General features: G+C 43.9%; 1 protein-coding gene across 5 annotated transcripts in view; it reads right to left on the minus strand.

Annotated features, from left to right (window-relative positions):
* The window catches only part of KNTC1 (kinetochore associated 1), an 81,219-nt gene that overhangs the window by 16,100 nt on the left and 42,605 nt on the right, over window positions 1-22,514 (minus strand). For all 5 annotated transcript variants that reach the window (XM_081175326.1, XM_081175324.1, XM_081175325.1 and 2 more), the window contains 18 exons: window positions 21,605-21,849; window positions 21,272-21,444; window positions 21,013-21,113; window positions 20,162-20,303; window positions 18,521-18,577; window positions 17,015-17,178; window positions 16,213-16,317; window positions 15,855-15,983; window positions 14,985-15,101; window positions 14,224-14,333; window positions 11,980-12,187; window positions 11,042-11,131; window positions 10,525-10,696; window positions 8,028-8,086; window positions 3,673-3,889; window positions 2,243-2,316; window positions 1,109-1,319; window positions 277-386 (listed from right to left, as the gene is read on the minus strand). In XM_081175326.1, coding sequence (XP_081031452.1) covers window positions 277-386; window positions 1,109-1,319; window positions 2,243-2,316; window positions 3,673-3,889; window positions 8,028-8,086; window positions 10,525-10,696; window positions 11,042-11,131; window positions 11,980-12,187; window positions 14,224-14,333; window positions 14,985-15,101; window positions 15,855-15,983; window positions 16,213-16,317; window positions 17,015-17,178; window positions 18,521-18,577; window positions 20,162-20,303; window positions 21,013-21,113; window positions 21,272-21,444; window positions 21,605-21,849 — 2,484 coding nt within the window. The remainder of the gene's footprint in view (window positions 1-276; window positions 387-1,108; window positions 1,320-2,242; window positions 2,317-3,672; window positions 3,890-8,027; window positions 8,087-10,524; window positions 10,697-11,041; window positions 11,132-11,979; window positions 12,188-14,223; window positions 14,334-14,984; window positions 15,102-15,854; window positions 15,984-16,212; window positions 16,318-17,014; window positions 17,179-18,520; window positions 18,578-20,161; window positions 20,304-21,012; window positions 21,114-21,271; window positions 21,445-21,604; window positions 21,850-22,514) is intronic.

Raw genomic sequence — 22,514 nt, forward strand, 5'->3', positions numbered from 1 at the left:
TGAGGAAAGGCTAAAGCATCTGGGGGCTTTTAGTTTAGAGAAAAGGAAGGTGGTAGAAGCAACACGGGGGTCATCTATCTTAGATCTGGTCCTCACCAAGAGTTAGGAACTGATCAATAAAGTGCAAGCGCTGGGAAATTTGGGAGGAAGTTATCATGTCCTCTTAGGCTTCGTTATACACAGACAAGGGGAAGCTGAGTGTAGTTGAACGTGCACTATGCACTTTAAGAAGATTGCTACCAATACAGGAGATACAATATGACTGAGTCCTCTTACGTCTGTTGGTGGCACACTTGGACATAGCCATTTTTCTAATAGCATATTCCGTATTTTCTCCATATCCAAGTTGTTAATTTCAGCTATTTCTTTAGCCATTGCATGGATATCTACACAGAGAGAGAGAGAGAATTTTTATGACAAAATCCTCATTCCAGCTCGTATACACACTGTTCAGAATGCACCAGTGCCCAACATAAATAAAATGAGAAAGTGCCTTACACCTTCCTATCAACAGGCATCGCAGAGGATAATTGGCAGTTGCAGGCAAGCCATATTTCAAGGAAGCTGCTTTGCCTGATAAGATGCTGAGGACTTCTCCCAGGCCTTTGGCTGATTTAACAGTCTATGGCCTTTTAAACTGGGTGGGGGCAGTTATTGTTTTTGTTTGTTACTGTTACGTATTGTTGTGTTTTTATATTGTAAACTGCCCTGTGATCCTCTGATGAAGGGCAGTATAGAAATTTAATAAGGGGGGGGGAGTCAAGTTTCCAGGCACAGTTTTTAAGCCATTGCTCTGCCCAGGTACCACTAGTTTGTCAGGGAGCCAGTAGTAAAAGCTTTAGTCGGTGGGGGGGGGGGGCGCTACAAACAAAACACTATTATTTCATTTATTAATGAAAATATTAACAGGCCACCTTTCTGACAAAGGACCTTAGTCAAGCCAATGAATTGTGAAGAAAGGTGTGCAAACAGAGAATCCTTGTGTTGCCTCTAGCCTTTTTTGGTAGCAGAGTGGGAACAGTAGTGTCTGGTCCGCAGGAGCGCTGCTTTTATAAGGGTCCCAGGCAAGTGCGGGCTCTCACAGAAGGCAAGAGAGGTGTGACCTAACCTGGGTAATTTCTGCCAGATGGATTCTGAAATCTTTCGGATATGCTGCTGTGCTGATAAAGCAAAACAACCAGATTTGCAGGTTTTCCAATGAGCTTCTGATGGCTCTCAGAGTGCAGCTTGTGCTCTGCAAGTACAGCCTCAGTAGCAGATCTCTGGCGTTGCATCTGCAGCTTCTTCAGATGCACTCGGGCCTTTTCACGAGAGTCATCCTTTATCGGAAGACAGAACATTTCATTTACAAGCAGAGCTATCAACAACAAACAAATGGAAAAACGAAAACAATAAGCTAATAAGAATGGATTGCCAGTAAAACCTTTAAGTTCAACTGCTGCGTGCAAAGCTTGCATCTTACTGTGACAGCTTATTTCAGGTTATTACATATGTTCCTCTCTTCCTGAACTCCCTGAATGCTGCAGAGGCAAGAAGGCACAACCCCACTTCACTGCCTCAGCTGGGCCAAAATACCCCATGGCTTCTCTTCTCCTGGAACTTTCTCTATCTCTCTTTTCCCTCCAGGTACCTTTTTCCTTTGTATCACATCTGTGGGTGTGGGCTGCTCTGTGGGGTTCTTTCTAAATGTTTTGTTTTAATATCATTTTTATTGAAGATTTTAATAAATTATAACACTTAAAAAATGGTTGTACAGCACACAGCTTTATGTGCTTTGTAAGGGGGGGGGGAACCAACCAAACAAACCAAAAAGCTAGAACACTGTCTGTCATTATGAAAGGCAGCATTTGTGTGAAGAGACACATGCATACTCTGCTGGAAGACAGACTGTACATCTCTGCAAAGTCCCTGTCAGTGTGGATAAGGCAACTCAGTGTCAGTAATGAAGGGAAGGGTTTGTGCCCTATGGCACCAATACCCACCAGTACCGTACTCGACTTCTGACCATAGGAACAAATGGGGAGAGAAAGTAAAGGGCACTCCCTGTCTCCAGTGATCCCAACCACTTGGAATCAAGCCTCCTCTTATCTGCATAGCCACAGCCCCTGGTTCTGTTTCCTGGTCTCACCAGTGGAGCAGAATCTGAGAAATGGCATGTTATTTTACTTATACACGCACATGTGTGTAATTCAAACTTGTTCTCTAAATATTGATAACAGGCTTGTGGTGCAAGAGTTAATACCGTCACATTTGTATTCTTCAGCCACGTTTCAGCTAAACTGCAACAGAATTTCAAAGTCTGGGCCTTGGTGGATCCTGAAGGGGAAAAAGAAAAGAAAGAAGACATTAAAGCACTCTCTCAGTCACTTTCCCCTTCCTCCCTGCTTAGATCTCAAAACTGTTTGAGATGGCATTCATCAGCAAAAGTCTGGTTGCAATGGCAAAGCTTAACTCTGGAATGTGGAAAGTAACAAGGGACCATGAGATAAAGAAGTCACTCAAGACAAGAGGCCTGGCTGCTCCACCTATTCCTGTGTAAGACCTGTTCTCTGTCCAATGGTGCAAAGGCTTTTGCTCAAGTGGATGGGTGAGTTTTAACGCTGTGCAACAAAGAATCCATTGCAAAAGTTGTACAGTGGTACCTCGGGTTACACATGCTTTAGGTTACAGACTCCGCTAACCCAGAAATATTACCTTGGGTTAAGAACTTTGCTTCAGGATGAGAACAGAAATCGTGCTCCGGCGACGCAGCAGCAGCAGGAGGCCCCAATAGCTAAGGTGGTGCTTCAGGTTAAGAACAGTTTCACGTTAAGAACAAACCTCCAGAACGAATTAAGTTCTTAACCTGAGGTGCCACCATACAGCAGATTGTGGAATCTGTTGTGCAACAAAGTTCAGTAGGCGCAAAACATTTTTCCAGCAGAAAACAGTGTACCACTAAATAACACATTGGATACAACCCTTAGCAACCAATGGAGTCCCCACAGTTCAAAAAGAGCAAGGACTGGAGCAATGCAAGAGTGTCAATAACTTTCAGGAAACAATATTCACTTCAGAAGGGCAAACAGGTGGGGGTTTGAAGAGGCGGGAGTGTAGGAATCACTCGTCTGCCGGTGCATAAATAATCAACAGGCTCCCTTAAAGAAAATACGGAGTGCATTTCACATTCTGAATAAATCAGAACTAGAAGGCATATTGGGAAGTGGCATATCTGAGAGGAAGACCATCTCCTTTGCATGTAGAAGGTCCCAGTTTCAACCCCCAGCATCTTCTTGCAGAGCAAAACAGCCTCATCTGCCTGGGATCCTGGAGAACTGCTGTCAGAGTAGACAATGCTAGGCTAGACAACTCATATGGTCCACAATAAGGCAGCTTCCTTTATCCATATGGGCATCAATTCAAGTACAGTGGTACCTCTGGTTACGAACTTAATTTGTTCCGGAGGTCCGTTCTTAACCTGAAACCATTCTTAACCTGAGGTACCACTTTAGCTAACGGGGCCTCCCGCTGCCGCCAGCGTGCAATTTCTGTTCTCATCCTGGGGCAAAGTTCTTAACCCAAGGTACTACTTCTGGGTTAGCGGATTCTGTAACCTGAAGTGTTTGTAACCCGAGGTACCACTGTAACTGATGTGCAAAATGCCCTTTTAAAAAGACTATACTCCCCGCTAACCTGCTGGAAGTTCTTGCAAGATCTTGTAGGCGAGCGCTGTAGCCCATTCTGGATTAGCTATAGACAACAAGTAAGACTGAATGGTCTGCATGGTCTTGGCAATTTCCTTGTTAGATGTCAGCAAATATCCTCTTCTTGCCAGTTCCAGCATTTTTGGCTTCAATTTTTCTTGAAACAGGTGGTTAGCTGCGGATGTGTAGAGGGTATCCAGTGAAACCTTGAAAAAAGAGCACAAAAACTGACAGGGCAGATCTTTCTACCCAACAAACTTAAGGGTATTACAAGTGGGATGCGCAACAAAATGCTTAAGTGTGGGGTTCCCTTGCTCAGATTTCCGACACTACATTCCATTCTCCCTGTCCCCTTTTCTACTTCTCCCTCCCCCTGTCAGCTAGCATTTCACAGCTACTGTGAAATTTAAGCACAAATTTAAATTTGCAACCAAAATTAAATTTACAACCAAATTTACAACCAAATTTAAGCACAAATTCGACCCACAGCTGTGAGGCATTCGCGAGCTTTTTTGCGGAGAAAGTCCTGTTGCTCCGCCGTGACCTCCCTGCCAATTTAGACACAGTGACTGAACTGGAGGCCCCTCGACTGACTTCAGGTCCAGTGTTGGACCATTTCGATCGGATACTCCCTACTGATGTGGATAGATACCTCCAAGTTGGTAGGCCCACCACCTGCCTCCTTGATCCGTGCCCGTCTTGGCTGATTAGGGAGTGTCCAGATGTTGCGCGGACCCCCCTGGTTGAAATTATCAATTTGTCCCTTGACACGGGGACATTCCCAGGGGAACTGAAGGAAGCAGTGGTGCGTCCACTCTTAAAGAAAACTTCATTAGATCCCTTAGACCTATCCAATTACCGCCCAGTTTCAAATCTTCCATACCTGGGTAAGGTAATTGAGAGAGCGGTTGCTGAACAGCTTGGTAGGTTTCTGGAGGAAACATCGGCATTAGATCCATTTCAGTCCGGTTTCCGTCCTGGTTTTGGGACGGAGACGGCTCTGGTTGCCCTAACAGATGATATTCGTAGACAACTGGATCGAGGCGGGTCAGGACTGCTGATCCTTTTAGATTTGTCAGCAGCCTTTGACATGGTCGATCATGATCTTCTGGACCATCGCCTTGCAGACGTGGGGATACAGGGCATAGCCCGTAACTGGTTGTGCTCTTTTATCTCTGGTCGGGGACAGAGGGTGGCACTAGGGAGGGAAATGTCGTCACGCCACTCCTTGGTGTGTGGAGTGCCGCAGGGCGCAATTCTCTCCCCAATGCTTTTTAACATCTTTATGCGCCCTCTTGCCCAGATTATCCGGAGCTTTGGGCTGGGCTGTCATCAATATGCTGATGACACTCAGCTCTATCTACTGATGGATGGCCACACCAACTCGGCCCCTTACACACTGACCAGATGCTTGGAAGCTGTGGCTGGATGGTTTCGTGGGAGCCGATTGAAACTAAATCCTTCAAAGACAGAGGTCCTATGGCTAGGTCGGGATAGCATGGGGATGAGGGACCAACTCCCTTCTCTTGCGGGGGCCCAATTAGTGCCATTGCCTTCCGTTAAGAGTTTGGGTGTAATCCTTGACGCCTCCCTTTCCATGGAGGCGCAAGTCACAGCAACAGCCAAGGCGACATTTTTCCACCTTCGCCGCATCAAGCAGTTGGTCCCTTACCTTTCCCGCCCCGACCTGGCCACAGTGATCCATGCAACAGTCATCTCCAGGCTTGACTACTGTAACTCGCTCTACGCGGGGCTGCCCTTGAAGCTGTCCCAGAAACTCCAGCGGGTACAGAATGCTGCAGCGAGGCTCCTCACAGGGTCTCTACCATGGGAGCATATTCATCCAGTGCTTTTCAAGCTGCACTGGCTCCCGGTGGAGTACAGGGTCAGATTTAAGGTGCTGCTTTTGACCTTTAAAGCCCTTCACGGCCTAGGACCCTCGTACCTACGGGACCGCCTCGCCTGGTATGCCCCACGGAGAGCCTCAAGGTCCATAAATAACAACACCCTAGTGGTCCCAGGCCCTAAGGAAGTTAGATTGGCTTCAACCAGAGCCAGGGCCTTTTCAGCACTGGCCCCAACTTGGTGGAACGCTCTGTCTCATGAGACCAGGGCCCTGCAGGATCTGATCTCTTTCCGCAGGGCCTGTAAGACAGAGTTGTTCCGCCTGGCCTTTGGATTGGAGCCAATTTGATTCCCTCCGCCCCCTTTTTCTTTTTTCTTTTCCTTCTCCTACAATGAGGCTCCATTTTAATATTTTAATGTTCCATTATTTTAATGTTGTATTTTATTTTTGTTTTTAAGTTGTAATCACTCATCTTGTTTTTATTATTGCTTGTAAGCCGCTCTGAGCCCGGCCTTGGCTGGGGAGGGCGGGGTATAAATAAAAATTTATTATTATTATTATTATTATTATTACTGAACACACCCAGTCCTCCTTTGGCTGTTTTGGTATTCCTCCCTTTATCTACCTACCTACCTACTGCGAGTCTTGCCCCCCCCCCGCCAAATATGCAGATACCTCCCAAACTCTTACAAGCAGATGCTGGCTACAAATAATAAAAATAATTATCTATCCCACCCTTCCTCCTAAAGGAGTCCAGGGTGGCAAACACACCAGCCTTAAAACAATAGAACAAAAATAAAACATATCTAAGAATAATCACAAGATTACCAGGAATAGAAATCAAATGCCTGGGTAAATGGGAACATTTTAAAATTCCTCTAAAAAGTTATAAAGAAGGGAGCAGACAACAGGGAGGGTAGACCACAAACAGGGGACCACCGAGAAGACCCTCTCACAGGTTAATGCCAACCAAGCAGCTCTTTTAATTGCCAAGGGAATAGTTTTGCTGCCTCTGTCCACAGTTACAGCCTCCCCAGTCATGTGCACATATTTGAGGTTGAAATGGCTCCTAAACCTGTGAAGCCAACAAGCGCTGCCTTTGAATTCCTTCACAGGTTGGTTGTGCATCCTGCGGAAGGTTTCAAGTCTGCAGAGAGTAAAAGCCTTTTGGCCATAGCAGCCAACTCCTAGGGGCTGGAGTCCCTTCAGTTCCCCCCAATAAAATATTTGAGGGGGCTGCCCCCCTCCAAAGTTAATAGGCATCGTCATTCAAATGGGGAGGGTGTCACATCTTGTGATTGATTATGCAGGGAGGGGCTTACCTGGGCCCCCCAATGTTTTATTCAAGTTGGCCCCCCTGCTTTTGGCCATCAACAGGCACATATTTCTGGTTCACATCTTCCAACCACAAGCTTAATGCCATTCTAGTCTTGACTAAGGCCTTGTCACACACCTGGTTCACCGCTGCCACAGCCCTGTGCATTTCCTCCTCTCAGATATTGATGGCACAGATGCTGGATTCATTACAGCCATATTTGCATGCCACACTGCAGGCAGACATGCCATCCCTCAAGATGTCCAGCACAGCCACTTTCTCTTCCAGTGTGGGAACACGTCTCTGCTGTTTAGGTTTCCCATCCATTGAGGAGGAAGCTGCCTTATGTTTGGGGACCAGGCTCTCAGACTGAACCTCTGCTTACTTTCCAACCACCTTCTCCATGCTCACTGACCATCTGCAAGTGCTCTCCAACTACCTCCCCATTGCTCTCCGTGCTCTCGCTCGGCCCACTCTCTGTCTGACCACACTCAAACACTCTCCTGGGGTGAATGCAATGGCTGATAGGCTTGCCAATAATATTTCCTGCTCTTCCGCCCCCTTTTGACATTTTTCTTCTGTTTCCCCCCTATTTTTTCCATTCTTTTCTGTTTGTTTGTTTGTTTTTCAGACATGCACGTAAGATTACAATTGTGTTAAGTAAATTGAGTGTAAATTGCAGGCTTTGGCTTCCAAGCGGTTTATGGCTTAGTGCACTAATACTAAACACCTTGAATTGGGGAGATGATGTGAAAAAAGGATCTTCTAGATATGTCAGTTCTATACTTTCCACCTCACTCTCTCACCATTTGGTCATATTCTAATGTAGCCAAGGAATAAAACTCAGACCATACTGATGAAGGGGCTGGCTTGAGTGTCTGGGGATACCATTGGTTTAGACCCCATCTGAATGGCATCCCTGAATGCCCTTGCCACTCTCTCCTGTGGGGAAGGAGTAAGTCTGCCCCAGCACCTGGTGTTTAGAGGTAAATTGCCACTGTGCATGGAGGGTCCATTTACCAATTATGAGCCACCTTTAAAAGCTGCTGATATGCCCACCTTTCATGAATTTACCTAATCTGCTTTTAGAAAGATGCCCCCTAAGTTTGTGTTGTGTTCATCTCATCTTGCAACAAGCTAATTCCACAAGTTAAAACAAGATCAAAAGTATGCTCATCATTACCTTCAAAAGTTTGGAGATCAAGAGAATTTTTGGGAATGATTCCTCACTGAGCTCTGGATCTACAAAAAGAAAAGCCATAAATGATTTTCCAAATGCTATCAGTAAACAGAAAATGGCTCTTACCATGGATTTTGAGAAGGTTTGAGAAGCAGACTCAAGGATATTCAATTGACAGGACGACTCCTCCTCCCACTGACTGAGACAGGCTGAGCTCTTTCACACGTTTCGTCTCCCCAACCAGGGACAGAAGTGATCTTGCCTCCAGATCAACTGGCAGAGCTACGGATGACCCCTCAACACTAACATTTTTATGGCACAGCACCACAGAGCCATGCCAATTATTCAAAAAAGTATAATAATAATAATAATAATAATAATAATAATAATAATAATTTTTATTTATATCCCGCCCTCCCCAGCCAAAGCCGGGCTCAGAGCGGCTAACATCAAATGTATAACACATTAACATAAAATCAGACAATCAATTAAAATACATCCTCAAATCAGATCAGGATCAGAATAAAATCCAATCAGATGGCAATCCGCAGATTAGGGTTGGGGACCTGAAATGCTCACCAGGCCCAGCTGTTTGTGCTGAACTTACCGTATTTTTTGCTCTATAAGACTCACTTTTTCCCTCCTAATAAGTAAGGGGAAATGTGTGTGCGTCTTATGGAGCGAATGCAGGCTGCGCAGCTATCCCAGAAGCCAGAACAGCAAGAGGGATTGCTGCTTTCACTGCACAGCGATCCCTCTAGCTGTTCTGGCTTCTGAGATTCAGAATATTTTTTTTCTTGTTTTCCTCCTCCAAAAACTAGGTGCGTCTTGTGGTCTGGTGCGTCTTATAGAGCGAAAAATACGGTATATGGGCCTGTGAGAAAAATTGGGAGGCCACTTTCATGCAAGTTCTTATGAAAGGGGAGAGGGAGTCAGACTGAACCCTGACCAAAGGCCTGGCAGAACAGCTCCGTCTTGCAGGCCCTGCAGAAAGATGTCAAGTCCCGCAGGGCCCTAGTCTCTTGTGACAGAGCGTTCCACCAGATTGGAGCCACAGCCGAAAAAGCCCTGGCTCTAGTTGAGATCAGCCTAACCTCTCTGTGGCCTGGGACCTCCAAGATGTTTTTATTTGAAGACCGTAAGTTCCTCTGTGGGGCATACCAGGAGAGGCGGTCCTGTAGGTACGAGGGTCCTAGGTCATATAGGGCTTTAAAGGTTAAAATCAGCACCTTAAACCTGATCCTGTACCCCACCGGGAGCCAGTGCAGCTGGTATAGCACCGGGTGAATGTGATCTCGCAGCGAGGACCCCATAAGGAGTCTCGCCATGGCATTCTGTACCGCTGGAGTTGGGGGAACTTTCCACAGGGCCCCATAGGCTTGCCAGTGCAGTGCTTTTTTCTAGAAAAAAAGGTGCTGGTACTCACCATTAAGTTGTTACAGAAGTGCCACATTTTAAACCACCCCCCTAGAGTGCCAGTACCCTGTACCTGAGTACCCCCGGGGGGGGAGCATGGGGGGGGGAGACAGAACACATCAAAGAACCCTGCCTATCTGAGTCAGTGGGAGGAGTAATCCTGTCAATCAAATATCCTCTCGTCCACACCTGCAAATGTACCTTTACCATCAGCCTAAGAATGAGCAGCTGCAGGGAGCCTGCTTTCCTGCCAGAAAGAAGACTTGCAAACATACTGTGCGCAGTTCTGCATGTCTCACCTTAAAAAAGTAGAATTGGAAAAAGTACAGGAAATTGCAACCACAATTATCAAGGGGACGGAGCAACTCTCCTATAAGGAAAGTTTGCAGCACCAGGGACTTGACAGAAAAGGAGAATAAGAAGTAGCATGATAGGTTATAAAATTATGCATGGCACAGAGAAAGTGGATAAAGAAAAGTTTTTCTCCCTCTCTCATAACACTAGAACTTGTGAATGTTCAAATGAAGCTGAATGTTTGAAGATTCAGGACTTTCCCATGCAGTGCATAGTTAAACTATGAAACTTGCTCCCACAGGAGGCAACGCGGACCACCAGCATGAGGGCTTGAAAAGACTAGACAATTTCATGTTGGATGAGGCTATCAGTGGCCATTAGCCAGGAGGGCCATGCTCTGCCTCCCCACTTGGACGCAGTAATGCTTCTGAATACCAGTTGCTGGGAACTCTAAGGAGGGAGAGTGATCCTGTTTGTGGGTTTGCCCAGTGAGAACAGGATGTTGGACTGGATGGACCAGTGGCCTGATCCAGGAGGCTCTTCTTATGTTGCATGAACAGAATGCTTGAGTTCACTTCTCCCTGCCCCACATTCCTTCCTACTCCCTTTCCTCTTGTGTCTTGTAAGACTGTAAGGCTGAGGGCAAGCTACTTTTAAGTTAATGATTGCTGCCAGCTGTTCTGGGAGCTTTTTTCAGCTGAGGAAAGCAGGGAAAATACTTTAAATGCATCTCTCTTCATTTAAGGTTTAAAAAGTGGTGTTTTGTTGTGTGTGTTTTTTGCAAACTTACAAATGATTTTCCAGAAACACTGCAATGTTCTAAAGAAGATCAAGTGGAAAGGCAGCCTGGTTTGAGCAGCTGGTGATAAAGGAATAGCCTGTTCAAAGGCATACTGATGTTCCAGATCTCCAGGAGTGGAAGTTCTTTTATAGGATTTCAGGAGTTTTATGAGCTTCAGGGCCTAGAGGGACAAAGACAAAATGCTCATTCCAGAGCTGGCTTTTAAAAGATAAATATACACACCCTGGATTAAGATTCAGGCAGGGCGACTGAACAGATGTCGTTACTTAACAAATTATTTAAGAAGAATGCCTGTAAAGTACAAACTTTTCAAATGGACTAGCAGTACGACTTGTTTCTGGTAACAAGTATTACTTGAAACTTCTAGGTGATTCTAGAGGTTCTCTTCAAAATGGATTATATATGCAGCACTGGGTTAGAGTAATCCATAGTTCATCAAACAGATCCCCCATCTAAAAGCCAGATTGCAATTCCGTAAGTTAATTGGCTCAGTTCATTATCTTACCTGATTCAGAGAGATGCCTGCTGCTTTCACACCAGCCTTTTCTATGATTGTCAGAAGACTTTCAATCCTTTCATAGTCATATGGATCAAGCTGTTCCAGGGATTAGAAGCAAACAGGAAACAAAAACACAGAACAAACCAAAAGGAATGGATAAATCCCAGAAGATAAAGCTCATAAAAACAAATACACGTCAGGCTGCTGAGGACAGAAACAAAGCTCATGCTCCCTCCACTCATTGACTCTGCTGTCACAAACATGAATGCCCCTTGCCCTTCCCCTGCTGACCTTAACCATGGATAGTGATAACCAGGTTCTCTCATAACCAAGGTTTGCTAACCAGATTCAAACCCTGGTTTAGATAGAACAAAGGTAAATACCAACCATTCCAAGGTCAAATTCACATGCAGCTATTAAGTGCATGCAATGATCACATGCGGCAGGGACAGTAAATTGAGCACAACTTGTGACTCTTGGAGACTGTAATGTTGGGCATCTATCTTCTGTAATGAAGTATTAAATAAAGAAGAAGTGTGCATGCACACGAAAGCTCATACCAAGAACTAACTTAGTTGGTCTTTAAGGTGCTACTGGAAGGAATTTTTTATTTTGACTATGGCAGACCAACACGGCTACCTATCTATAACTGTTATTAAATAAAAGTTAGTTGCTCTGGAGGTACTTTCCTGAGATGGGTCTAGCGGGCTGTCATAATCTAGTTAAGAGCAGGTTGGTCTGCGGGTGGCCTCATCTTAAAAGCGGTGGGGTTGAAACTAGACAGAGTTTCGGCCTCTTACTTCTAATTAGTATGAAAAATTATTTGCAAAAAACTGTTAGGCTTAATCAGTCCATCCTTCTAATTAATACTGCCCTATTTCATACAATGGAATAGAAATTGTGGAATTTAGGTTTGGGGGATAAACATAGCCTGTAAGTTTTACCTTGTGCAACATTACACTGAGGCTTGTAACCAAGTCAGTAGTGCTTTTCAGAAGAGGGATTGTTTCTGCAGCTCTGGCCACTACCAATGCATGAGTCTGCTTCCCAGAATGCCCCCCCAAATACCCTTCAGCGTGACTCATGCTAGCATTCTGGAGGTGTATTTCAATGCAAAGCTGCAAAGCTGAATCAGTATCCAACTGGAAAGTGCTGAAAAGAAAAGAAAAAAGCACATGGAACTGGAGGGATACAACAACAAAAAATATGTATCTTTATTCCTAAAACCAATGATTCAGTCAGGGAGTATGTTCTGAATACAGTAAGAGTTGGGAATATTTTTCTGAGCATCTTTTCTATTGTACATTCATGATGATTTGGTATTAGAGCAGTTATACACAATTCTATTTATTTATTATTAAAAAGTGAATTTCACTTATATAAATAATTAAGTTAGAAATAACAGCCAATCACAAACAGCTTACATAAATCAAATTAATTTAACCACATCCAAAATTAATAAATTAAATCTTAACTTCCAGTGCAATGCATACAGAACAAAGAAATGTTCCATTGACTAAAAAAATACTTCTGGGACGTTAAGCTTGATTACAAAAAAGGAGGCAGGATGTTAACAATGGAATCAATAGTCAACACACAATCTGGAAGATGGTGTGTAGCCTTAAAGTTCATTTTATCAAAGATGTATTTAATATGGAGAATTAGGTAAAGATAAAGGGACCCCTGACTGATAAGTCCAGGCACAGCCGACTCTGGGGTTGCGGCGCTCATCTTGCTTTACTGGCCGAGGGAGCCGGCGTTTGTCCGCAGATAGCTTCCGGGTCATATGGCCAGCATGACTAAGCCGCTTCTGGTGAACCAGAGCAGCGCACGGAAACACTGTTTACCTTCCCGCCGGAGTGATACCTATTTATCTACTTGCACTTTGACGTGCTTTCGAACTGCTAGGTTGGCAGGAGCAGGGACCGAGCAATGGGAGCTCACCCCGTTGCGGGGATAACAACCGCCGACCTTCTGATCAGCAAGTCCTAGGCTCTGTGGTTTAGACCACAGCACCACTTGCGTCTCATGGAGAATTGGCACAGTCCAAATTTTGCATTTTCAAAAATTACTAGTCTGTTTTAACTTTAATCATGTTTCTGGTGAAGTAGTCAAACTGAAAGAGAAACTCAGGTGATATCAGATCATCATACAACTCATGGTTAAAAGGCTACATCTAATTTGTAAGCAGCATTACAGTGGTACCTCTGGATACAAATGGGATCCAATCCGGATCCCCGTTCACATCCTGAAGCGAACGTAACCCGCGTCTGTGCAGGTTGCGATTCGCCGATTCCGCGCATGCGTATGACGTCATTTTGACCGTCTGCGTATGCACGAGCGGCAAAACCCGAAAGTAACGCGTTCAGTTACGTCCGGGTTGCTGCGAAGCGCAACCCAAAAGCGCTCAACCTGAAGCACATCTAACCCGAGGTATGACTGTACAGCAATTCCAGAGAAAGAATATGATAGTAATGAAGTTCCATTTTCAATAACTTTTGTGCCTGCAAAAGTTTCAGGGTGGGCATATTGCTTCATTTATCACTGCATGACCTGTAACTTCCTGCTGAAATCCTGTCATTTTTTTAAACAACAAATCATTTTTTTTAATGGGGGGGGGGTTGTGCTGCTTTTGTTGTGCTAAAGTGCAAGAGTGGCCCCTCCAGATGACAATAATACAGTAACACTGAGGAAGCTTTGCAGAGCAAGTAGTAACATGGAAGGATGTGTGGACAGTCTAATATAAATCCAGCACTAATGAACAGACACAAGAGCCTAAGAATAGCCCAGATGGATCAGGCCAGGGGTCCATCTAGTCCAGCATCCTCTTCTCACTGTGGGAAGGGAAATCTGAGCACTCTCTCCTCCTTCTGTGGTATCCAGCAATTGGTATTCAGAAGCATGACTGCCTTCGACCGGGGCCAGGAGCCATTGATAACCTTAGGTACCATGAAATATTATTGCGCTAATGATGTGTTACAGAACACATCTCTTTAAAAAAAACCCAGTTCAGAGGGCCTATTAGGCAGACATTTTATTTATTTTATTTCATAAAATTTATATACCACTTGACTGTAAAATACACATACCTCAGAGCAGTTTACAAATGATATTTCTAAATTATTTTAACAAACGTTTATGGAATAAAATTGTGTTTTTATAGCAAGAATGATATTTAGCTTTCTTACCTGCAGTATTTTAGTATGAGATCTGTATCCACATTTGGATGCTGTACCAAAGTTCTTAGAAGCTCTTTCTTCCTTACTGAGGGCATTCTAAATAAATCCTGGAAAGAGATCTATAAACAAAATGCCAAATTTAAGAAAATGGAAGTGGTGGAAACACCATTGCCTGATGAAGAACAGAATGTCTCTCTCCCCTCAAGTTCTTCCTCTGGAGCAGCTCCTTCTCCACTACTTGTTTGAGCTTCACACATCCACTTCTCTTTTGGCACGAAGAATTGATCTAAGCTTCCTTGTCTGGAGTGGAATGCTGTTATGGACATGCCTTTAGGCAGAGGGCGTCTTAGGAATCAGGTGGGTTTTAGCCAAATTTGGCACCTGGAAGTGGGGGCTCCGTTCTAAGAGGCCCTATCTCTCCAATTTAAAATTATATCAGCAGCAAATGCTGCAACTCATTTACTCTGGAGCATGCACAAGGACTTAAGCAAAACAACTCTAGAGTAAGTGTACTGAAGGGTAAAGTAAATGTTACATGTTTCTGGCGTTTGTGCAGCAGTGAGTGGTCCAGTCACTCATTTTACGTCATGAGCAGATTACAAAAAGTCACCAAACTTCAACAGAAAATGTGCAGCAGCAAGGTTTGGAGGAATATTTATCATCATATATATGTGCAAATATTCTCTGGTCAAAGAGCCAATTTAAGAATCAGCTCCCAGGAAATGTAAATAAACCATTTGATCCAAATTTAAACGCAAAAAAGCACTCACACCAAGTTTACCAAGCTGAATACCCCATTCAGCATCTGTGATTAATTCTTCAAATGCTTGTTTCTCGTTTGTCTCTTCATAGTGACTGGCTAGCTGCACTCCAACAAGCCCAACTGCCTGTTTGTGGGGGAAAGAAATAGGAATGAAGAAAAACACAAGTATACTTGCAATCATTCACAAACCCTTCAGGTATTTTTAAAAAGGAGCCTCCTCATGCTTTTGTATCTTATTGCTTATGCTATCATTCAATTAGACTTTTCTCATATTATATTGGTTTTTATTTTTCCTTAACTATCTAATCAATGAATAAAAACAAAAAAGGGGAAAAATATATCTCTGCAACAGATCACATCAATCTGTAGTGCAGTATCATATGCTGCAAGAGTAGATAAGTCTTCCAACAAATGAACAATTGGGGGAGATGTAAGTTCCTTCCAGTGTCATGACACCAGCCTTTTGGTCACCAACAGAGCACACAAAGCCCACTAAACCATGGCATGACCACTAGGTGATGATAAGAAGCATATGTTTTCGCTTTGAAGTGATGTTGCCCAGTACGTTTAAACTTGGGGAACGCTGGTTCATTAAAATTAACCAGAATTCCTCTTTACATCCATTCTCAGGGGAACCCTGATTTAAACAGTCATTTATGATCTTGGCTAAACAAATCATTATTTACAAATGGAAGCAGATTCTTCAGATCTCATCTTTGCAACTGTGCTGGAGAAGGGGAGGGAAGCACAAGAACACAAGAGCCACCGCCTCCTGCATGTGGCCAGAGGAATCCTGTTCTCACAGGGGCCAACCTGACACTCATGGGAAGCCGAGAAACAAGGCATAACTAACTGAAAAATGTTTTAAACAACTTACCAGAATCTTGCTGTAATTCTGTGACATGTTATTTATGACGTCCCAGAGCTTTTTAAATACATCATCTTTGGACAACAAAGTGCAGTAACCCAGTGCAAGGTTGTGGTCTATCAGGTGGCTGTTGAAAACCTTTGGGAGTAAAAATACTTTAAAGTAAGTAAAAATAGTCTGCCTTAATTTAAATTTTCTGTAAATCAGGAAAGGATGTGGCACTTGGCAAACAAAGGGCACCACCCCCCAAGAAAGTTCTCCTGCACAAGCATCAACAAATGAACGGGAACCGCAAAAGAGCTAAGGAGAGGAAATCGGGTGCCCTGCAAAGCCATTTCGTCCTCACAATACATGCTTATATTCTCACCTTGTGCAATAGGCCCATAATGATGCTTTTAATTAGTGAAGCAGATCTTTGAATCAGGGTTAAGAAGAATGTTCTGGCATCATCCAGTGTCTTCCGGTCATACAGCTGATGGACAGAGAATAATATATTGGAACGATTTTGTTGCTATGAAAACATGTGTCATATACATTACAAGCATCACAAACAAGAGCCAAACATGGCAAAGCTGTTTGGCTCTTAGGAGCATAGCCTGAGCTGTAGTGCAATTGGACAGCAGCCCAGTCAGATCACTGCACCCAGCTGCTTTAAGTAATATCTTGCCCTCCACTCACACACTCTGCAAACACCTTCATAGGCAGGGAACTAGGAGGAGTAAAACTAGACATAACCCCACTCACACACTCAGCAATTACATTAATGTCATTTCTATGATGTAAATAGCAAGTGTAGGGGAAGGGGTCTTGATATAGATCAAGACCATGGTGGCTGCTTTTCATCTTTTGCCTCCTCTGCAGTATTGATCCAGATAGAAGGCCCCGTGTCTGTTATTTGCATGGGAAGGAACACTTATGGATCACAGTTATATAATGGCTGCCACTGGCACAAAATGCAAACCTTACTTCCCATGCAAATAGGATATTGCCAGGTGCTTGATCCAAGACTACAGCCGGGGCACAGAGTCCAAGCCTCACTACTGTCACCGTCCCCCACCTGCTATGTATATTCACACAATCGAGTAAATGGTGACCTATCCAGCTTGGCCTTAGGCACAAGCCTAAAGTAGACCTCACTAGAGTAGGTTCCTTGCAGATCCGGCACATACCTTTTCACACAGACTAATTTCCATGCTGTTTGATGTCATATGCTGCAAGAACGACCCAAAAGCAGAGGCAATTAGCCCCAAAGCCAACTCTAATTGGCCAAATTCTTGTAAGCTGCTGAGCAGAACAAAGATGGGATTCCTGCATGATAGGCAAACATCCATTCCTAGAGGGGAAAGTTACAGAATGTTGTAAGAATGACAATTGGGCTTAGATTGGAAATTATGGATTTGTAGGGCACACTGTAGGGAGCTAACTTGGCAAGGTACCCACTGAAGAAAAAACGGGGGGGAGGGGGTCAGTCAGTGGTAACACTCCTGATTGACTTCAGCAGATCTGAAACTAGAACCAAAAGATGGCCTGCAAGACAGAGGAAATAAAGTGCAAACAGCAATCAACCAGTAGGCACACTCTGATCAATGTCTTCCCAGAGGTCCAGCCCGCTGAGCATACACACAGGTATGTGTGTGCAGGATTGTGGTCTAAAGCTACTCCCACCTGGACTACTTCAATGCGCTCTACGTGGAGCTACCTTTGAAGGTGACTACAACTAATCCAGAATGCGGCAGCTAGACTGGTGACTGGGAGTAGCCACCGAAATCACGTAACAGCAGAATTAAAACACCTAAATTGGCGCCCAATGTGTTTCCGAGCACAATTCAAAGTGTTGGTGCTGACCTTTAAAGCCCTAAACGGCCTCAGTCCAGTATACCTGAAGGAGCGTCTCCACCCCCATCGTTCAGCCCAGACACTGAGGTCCAGCGCCGAAGGCCTTCTGGCAGTTCCCTCACTGTGAGAAGTGAAATTACAGGGAACCAGGCAGAGGGCCTTCTCGGTAGCGGTGTCTGCCCTGTGGAACACCCTCCCATCAGATGTCAAGGAAACAAACAACTATCTGACTTTTAAAAGACATCTGAAGGCAGCCCTGTTTAAGGACGTTTTTAATGTCTGGTGTTTTATTGTATTTTTAATATTTTGTTGGAAGCCGCCCAGAGTGGCTGGGGAAACCCAGCCAGGTGGGCAGGGTATAAATAATAAATTATTATTATTATTATTATTACTACTACTACTACTAACAAGCATCCATGTCAGGATTCAAGTAACTGAGCAACTATCTCCCCATATGCAAGGGCACTCTGGACTTGTATTTTAATCTATAGGCAAATATAAGAAAAGGCCTTAGAAATGACATTTGCACAAACATTTTGTTATAATGCAGAAAGGAACACTTTTCTAAAGCTCTACCAGCTTTAAAACAGGTTGTAGGGGCTAGGGCAATCTGTGCTAAAAAGGGGTTTAAAAATCCTACAGGTCATATTGAAGCCCCTGAGCATATCTAAAGTAACTATTTGAATTGTAACCTAATCATTTATTCTTGAACAGATTGTGTGAGTCAAATAACTAGTCAAAACTAGCTAAGCAACACTATGCCTTTCTACTTCTGGACTACTAAGGATTTAAATATATACTTTTGTCCCTATAGCTGTAACCATTTTTTCATGTAATACCTTGTTTGAATGGACAATATGCCAAACTGTTTGAGTCCAGAGGATACATCTTCCATTCTGCAAAAGAAAGGTAGCAACTGTATCCAAATACTTTGGTACACTGTCAGCAGTTTAGATAATAATCCTCCATCTCCAAATACAGTGGACGCTCAGGTTGGGAACGTGATCCGTGCGGGATGCACATTCACAACCCACACGCATGGGTTGCAATTTGGTGCTTCTGCGCATGCGCAACCACCGAAACCTGGAAGTAACCCGTTCCAGTACTTTCAGGTTTCAGTGGTCCGCAACCTGAAAAAACGCAACCTGAAGCCTCTGTAACCCGAGATATGACTACAGTGGTATGTTGGTTTACAACTATAATCCTTACCGGAGGTTCGTTCGTAAACCAAAACAGGTTGTAACCCAAGGCGCACTTTTGTCAATGGGGCCTCCCAAAAAAAAGTTCATAATCCAAAAAAATGGGTTGTAATCCAAAAAAAGTTCGCAAACAAGGACACGCACTTCCGAGTTTGATGTGCTTGTAATCCAAAACGTATGGAAACCAGACAGTTTGCAAACCAAGGTACCACTGTAACCATGTTAGCAAACCCTGAAGCTTGGAACCATCACTTACAGTTTATGGAGTTCAAAGGCTTTATTAATACAGAAACTATTTACAGGATGAGTGGAAATAGATGAGAAATATCAGTAAATCACATTGTGCAAGTTGGAGTTAACTCTTTATTAGCAAAACCAGATGTGCACAAGAGTGCCGGGCCTAATGAGCACAGCAACACATCTCCGGCAGGTCCTGCCCCTATGAACCAGTTGCAGAGATTGAAGATCCCTGCCTCTCCACAGCTGTCAAAGTCCCCTCCTCTCCAGGGTCCCCCCCCCAAGGAATCAGAGACTACATCTGTGTGTCGCCAACCTCACCTCCACCCTTTTTCTGCCTCTTCTGCTTCTGGGAGACAAGGGTGGAGGGGAAGACACCTGTCATCAGCCAGCCTCTCCCTGCTCACGAAGCCATGTTCCCTCTTCAACTTCCGACACCTCCTTTCCCCAGTCTTCCACACTTGACGACTCATTGCTGCCCTACACCAAGCCCTGGACTCGGAGCCTTCTTCTCTTGGGGGTTTCCCAGGTGGTTCCTCCACCACCACCAGTTTTATTTTTTCTTACTTTCTTCAAGTGGGGAGGGAGAGAAAGCGCTTCTGCATTTGCACATCACAAGGCCACCAATTGCTACCACTAATGGCAACTGTGTACCATCTCCATAACCGAGGCAGGGTGCAACATATAGACAGACACACAAGCACTCCACACACTAAATAAAGCCACAACAATAAATAAAGAACACAGCTCAAGATCAACAAAGCAGCTCCTCCAGTTAACTAACCAAATGCTTGGGTCACTATTCAGTCACGACTATTGACTAACATGTCCGATATTTTAACCCTGAATAGCATAAAGGTGAACTGTAGGGATCTAAAGGGTTTGAATATTACCAATTTAGCTAGCACAAAAAAAGAATAACACAGAGTGAGATCAGGCATTGGAGAGACAGGGAAGGGGGGGGAATAAAGTGCCAGAATTCCCTAAAACAGTAGTTCATATGAGAAAAGATTGTGGAAATAAGTTTAAGCCACCAAAGGTTACCTGCTTGGGTCACTAGAGATGTAGCAATTTCATATGCAGAAGGCAGCACAGAGGGCAGGTCCAGAAGTGCTCCATCTTCAGTGAAAAAGTCATTGAACATCCACTCTACATAAGAGTCTTTATCAGCTCCAAAATAGGTTGTCTAAACAAAAAGAATTAGCTATCATTTTTGTCAAAGCTCCACAAGAAAAGCAAGATGAATGAAGTAGGGAGGGCACAGATATCTTGCTGGGTCCTTAACTGTCCCTCCCAAGGTGGAAGGGGGAACAGACAAAAAGGAATCAGACTAGTGTGTGAAAACACCTGCGCTTGGCTCTTGTTCACAGTGGCGTAGTGTGGGTTGTCAGCGCCCAGGGCAAGGCAAGTAATTTGCGCCCCCTAACCCGTGGATTTGCGCCCCCTAACATGTGGATTTGCGCCCCCTAACCCCCAGATGTTGCGCCCGGCCCCCCCTGCACCCCCCACGCTACGCCACTGCTTGTTCATAAGGTTGTAAATGGGTGGGGCTCTGAGTACACAAACACACAGCTGAAAATGGTTAAGTGGGAATCCATATTCTCCTCCTGTTTACCCCTGCGTCTGTTGTTTCTACTGAAAGTCCTTGGGGGTAAGACCCTGTCCTGTGCATAGCTGTCAACGTTTCCCTTTTCTTAAGGGAAATTCCCTTATTCCGAATAGGATTCCTCGCAAGAAAAGGGAAAAGTTGTGTGAAATGTCATGTATTCAAATATTGCCATACAAAGCATCCAAACACATCCTTACTGCTTTTATTTTAGTACAACAGGGACAACTTTGATTATTAAACTGAAGAGCAAGATACCATGAACAGCAAATACTTTATTCTGCATTACCACTTTTGATATAAATCCATAGTCCTCAATTTGGCACTTTCCATAAATTTCAAGGGCAAATGAGGTATATTTGCAAAGCTCCAATGCATCTAAGATCAGATCTGTGAAGAGAGTGTGAATGTTTTAAATATATTTTACCTTTAAAAAAAAATACAAGAGCTCAAACAATTTTTAAGAACTCTTACTCATTTAATGTAAAAATGAATGGAAGAAACCATATTTTTTTCAGAAGATAACAATATGTGAAGTTATTCATTACCTGGACTGCAAATAGTAACTGCTTGACATGCCATTTCATTGACCACAGCTGGAAGATTTAATCCTTTTGGCATAACCATCAGAGTACTAGAATCCAGCATATGACAAAGTTTTTGACATGCTAAGAACAGCAACTGTCCTGTTTGTTCATTAGGATGATCTTCATGAAAATCTCTTTAAGGACAAAATTTTAAAGGAAAGGATTAAGGTGAGTACAAACAGACGCAAGATGTCAAAAAATAACCTCAAATAAATATAGTTCGTTAATACAGCATGCAAAACTCCAGATTGCACAGTGACTGGTAATGGCTAAGCCCAAATGTATTTTTTAAACCTGCATATATTTAGTGCCTCTTCAACTTTTCCAGCCTCTAATGCTCTCAGAACCAGTTCTAAGGCCATCTCATGCTTGCTCCTCTGCAGAAGCAAAGCCAGTTGGTCAAGCTTCACATGGGACAACTGTTTCTTCATGCTGATATCTTGTGAACTGGACTCTTTTCCTTCAGTTTTCTCAAGGAGCTGAGCTACTAATAATTGATTCCAATGACCTCCGACCAAAGTACAGGTATTAAAATTCTCCTAAACAAAAAGATAAAATAAGAGGGTGAAAGGAAAAGTATGAAAATAATGGAATAATAGAATTGCGTAGCTTCACGTCCAGCTTCGTCCCCATAGAAACTGTGTTTATTTACAGTGCTAAACACATACTTGCGCTCAAGTTCATTCATAGGTGATGAAATGTACACACTCCACTGAGAAAATAAATGAGCCACCTCATAGTGTGCAGAATAGAGCTCCATCAAATCCAGTTCTGACTCTTATGGAACTAGCAGTGATTCTCCAAGTATGCCCCCCCCAAGCCCTGCTATCAGAGATGCTTTGAGTCCTTGATGAGGAGCCTGTGGCACTGCAGATGTTGCAGGACACCAATTTCTTCCAGCCCCACCCAAGATGTCCAATGGTCAGGGAAGATGGGAACTGTAGTCCATCAACATCTGGAGGGCCACAGGTTCCTCATCCCTGCTTTAGTGAAGTACTGGAGGTTGAACCCGGAACCATGTCCATGGAAGCTTGCAATCTTACTACTGAGCAATGCCATTCCCCAAACCCCTCAGGTTAGAAAGTGAAGAGGTTTGGTTCAATCATATTCAGTGATTTTCCCCAAGGGGGGACTCAAGGGTACGCAGTACCACCACCTCTTTTTTTGGCTGTTAAAAGTGTGGCACTTACTGGAAAAACTTCAT

Source organism: Podarcis bocagei (assembly GCF_964188305.1).
Source record: "Podarcis bocagei genome assembly, chromosome: 16".
In the NCBI taxonomy this organism is placed as follows: Eukaryota; Metazoa; Chordata; class Lepidosauria; order Squamata; family Lacertidae; genus Podarcis; species Podarcis bocagei.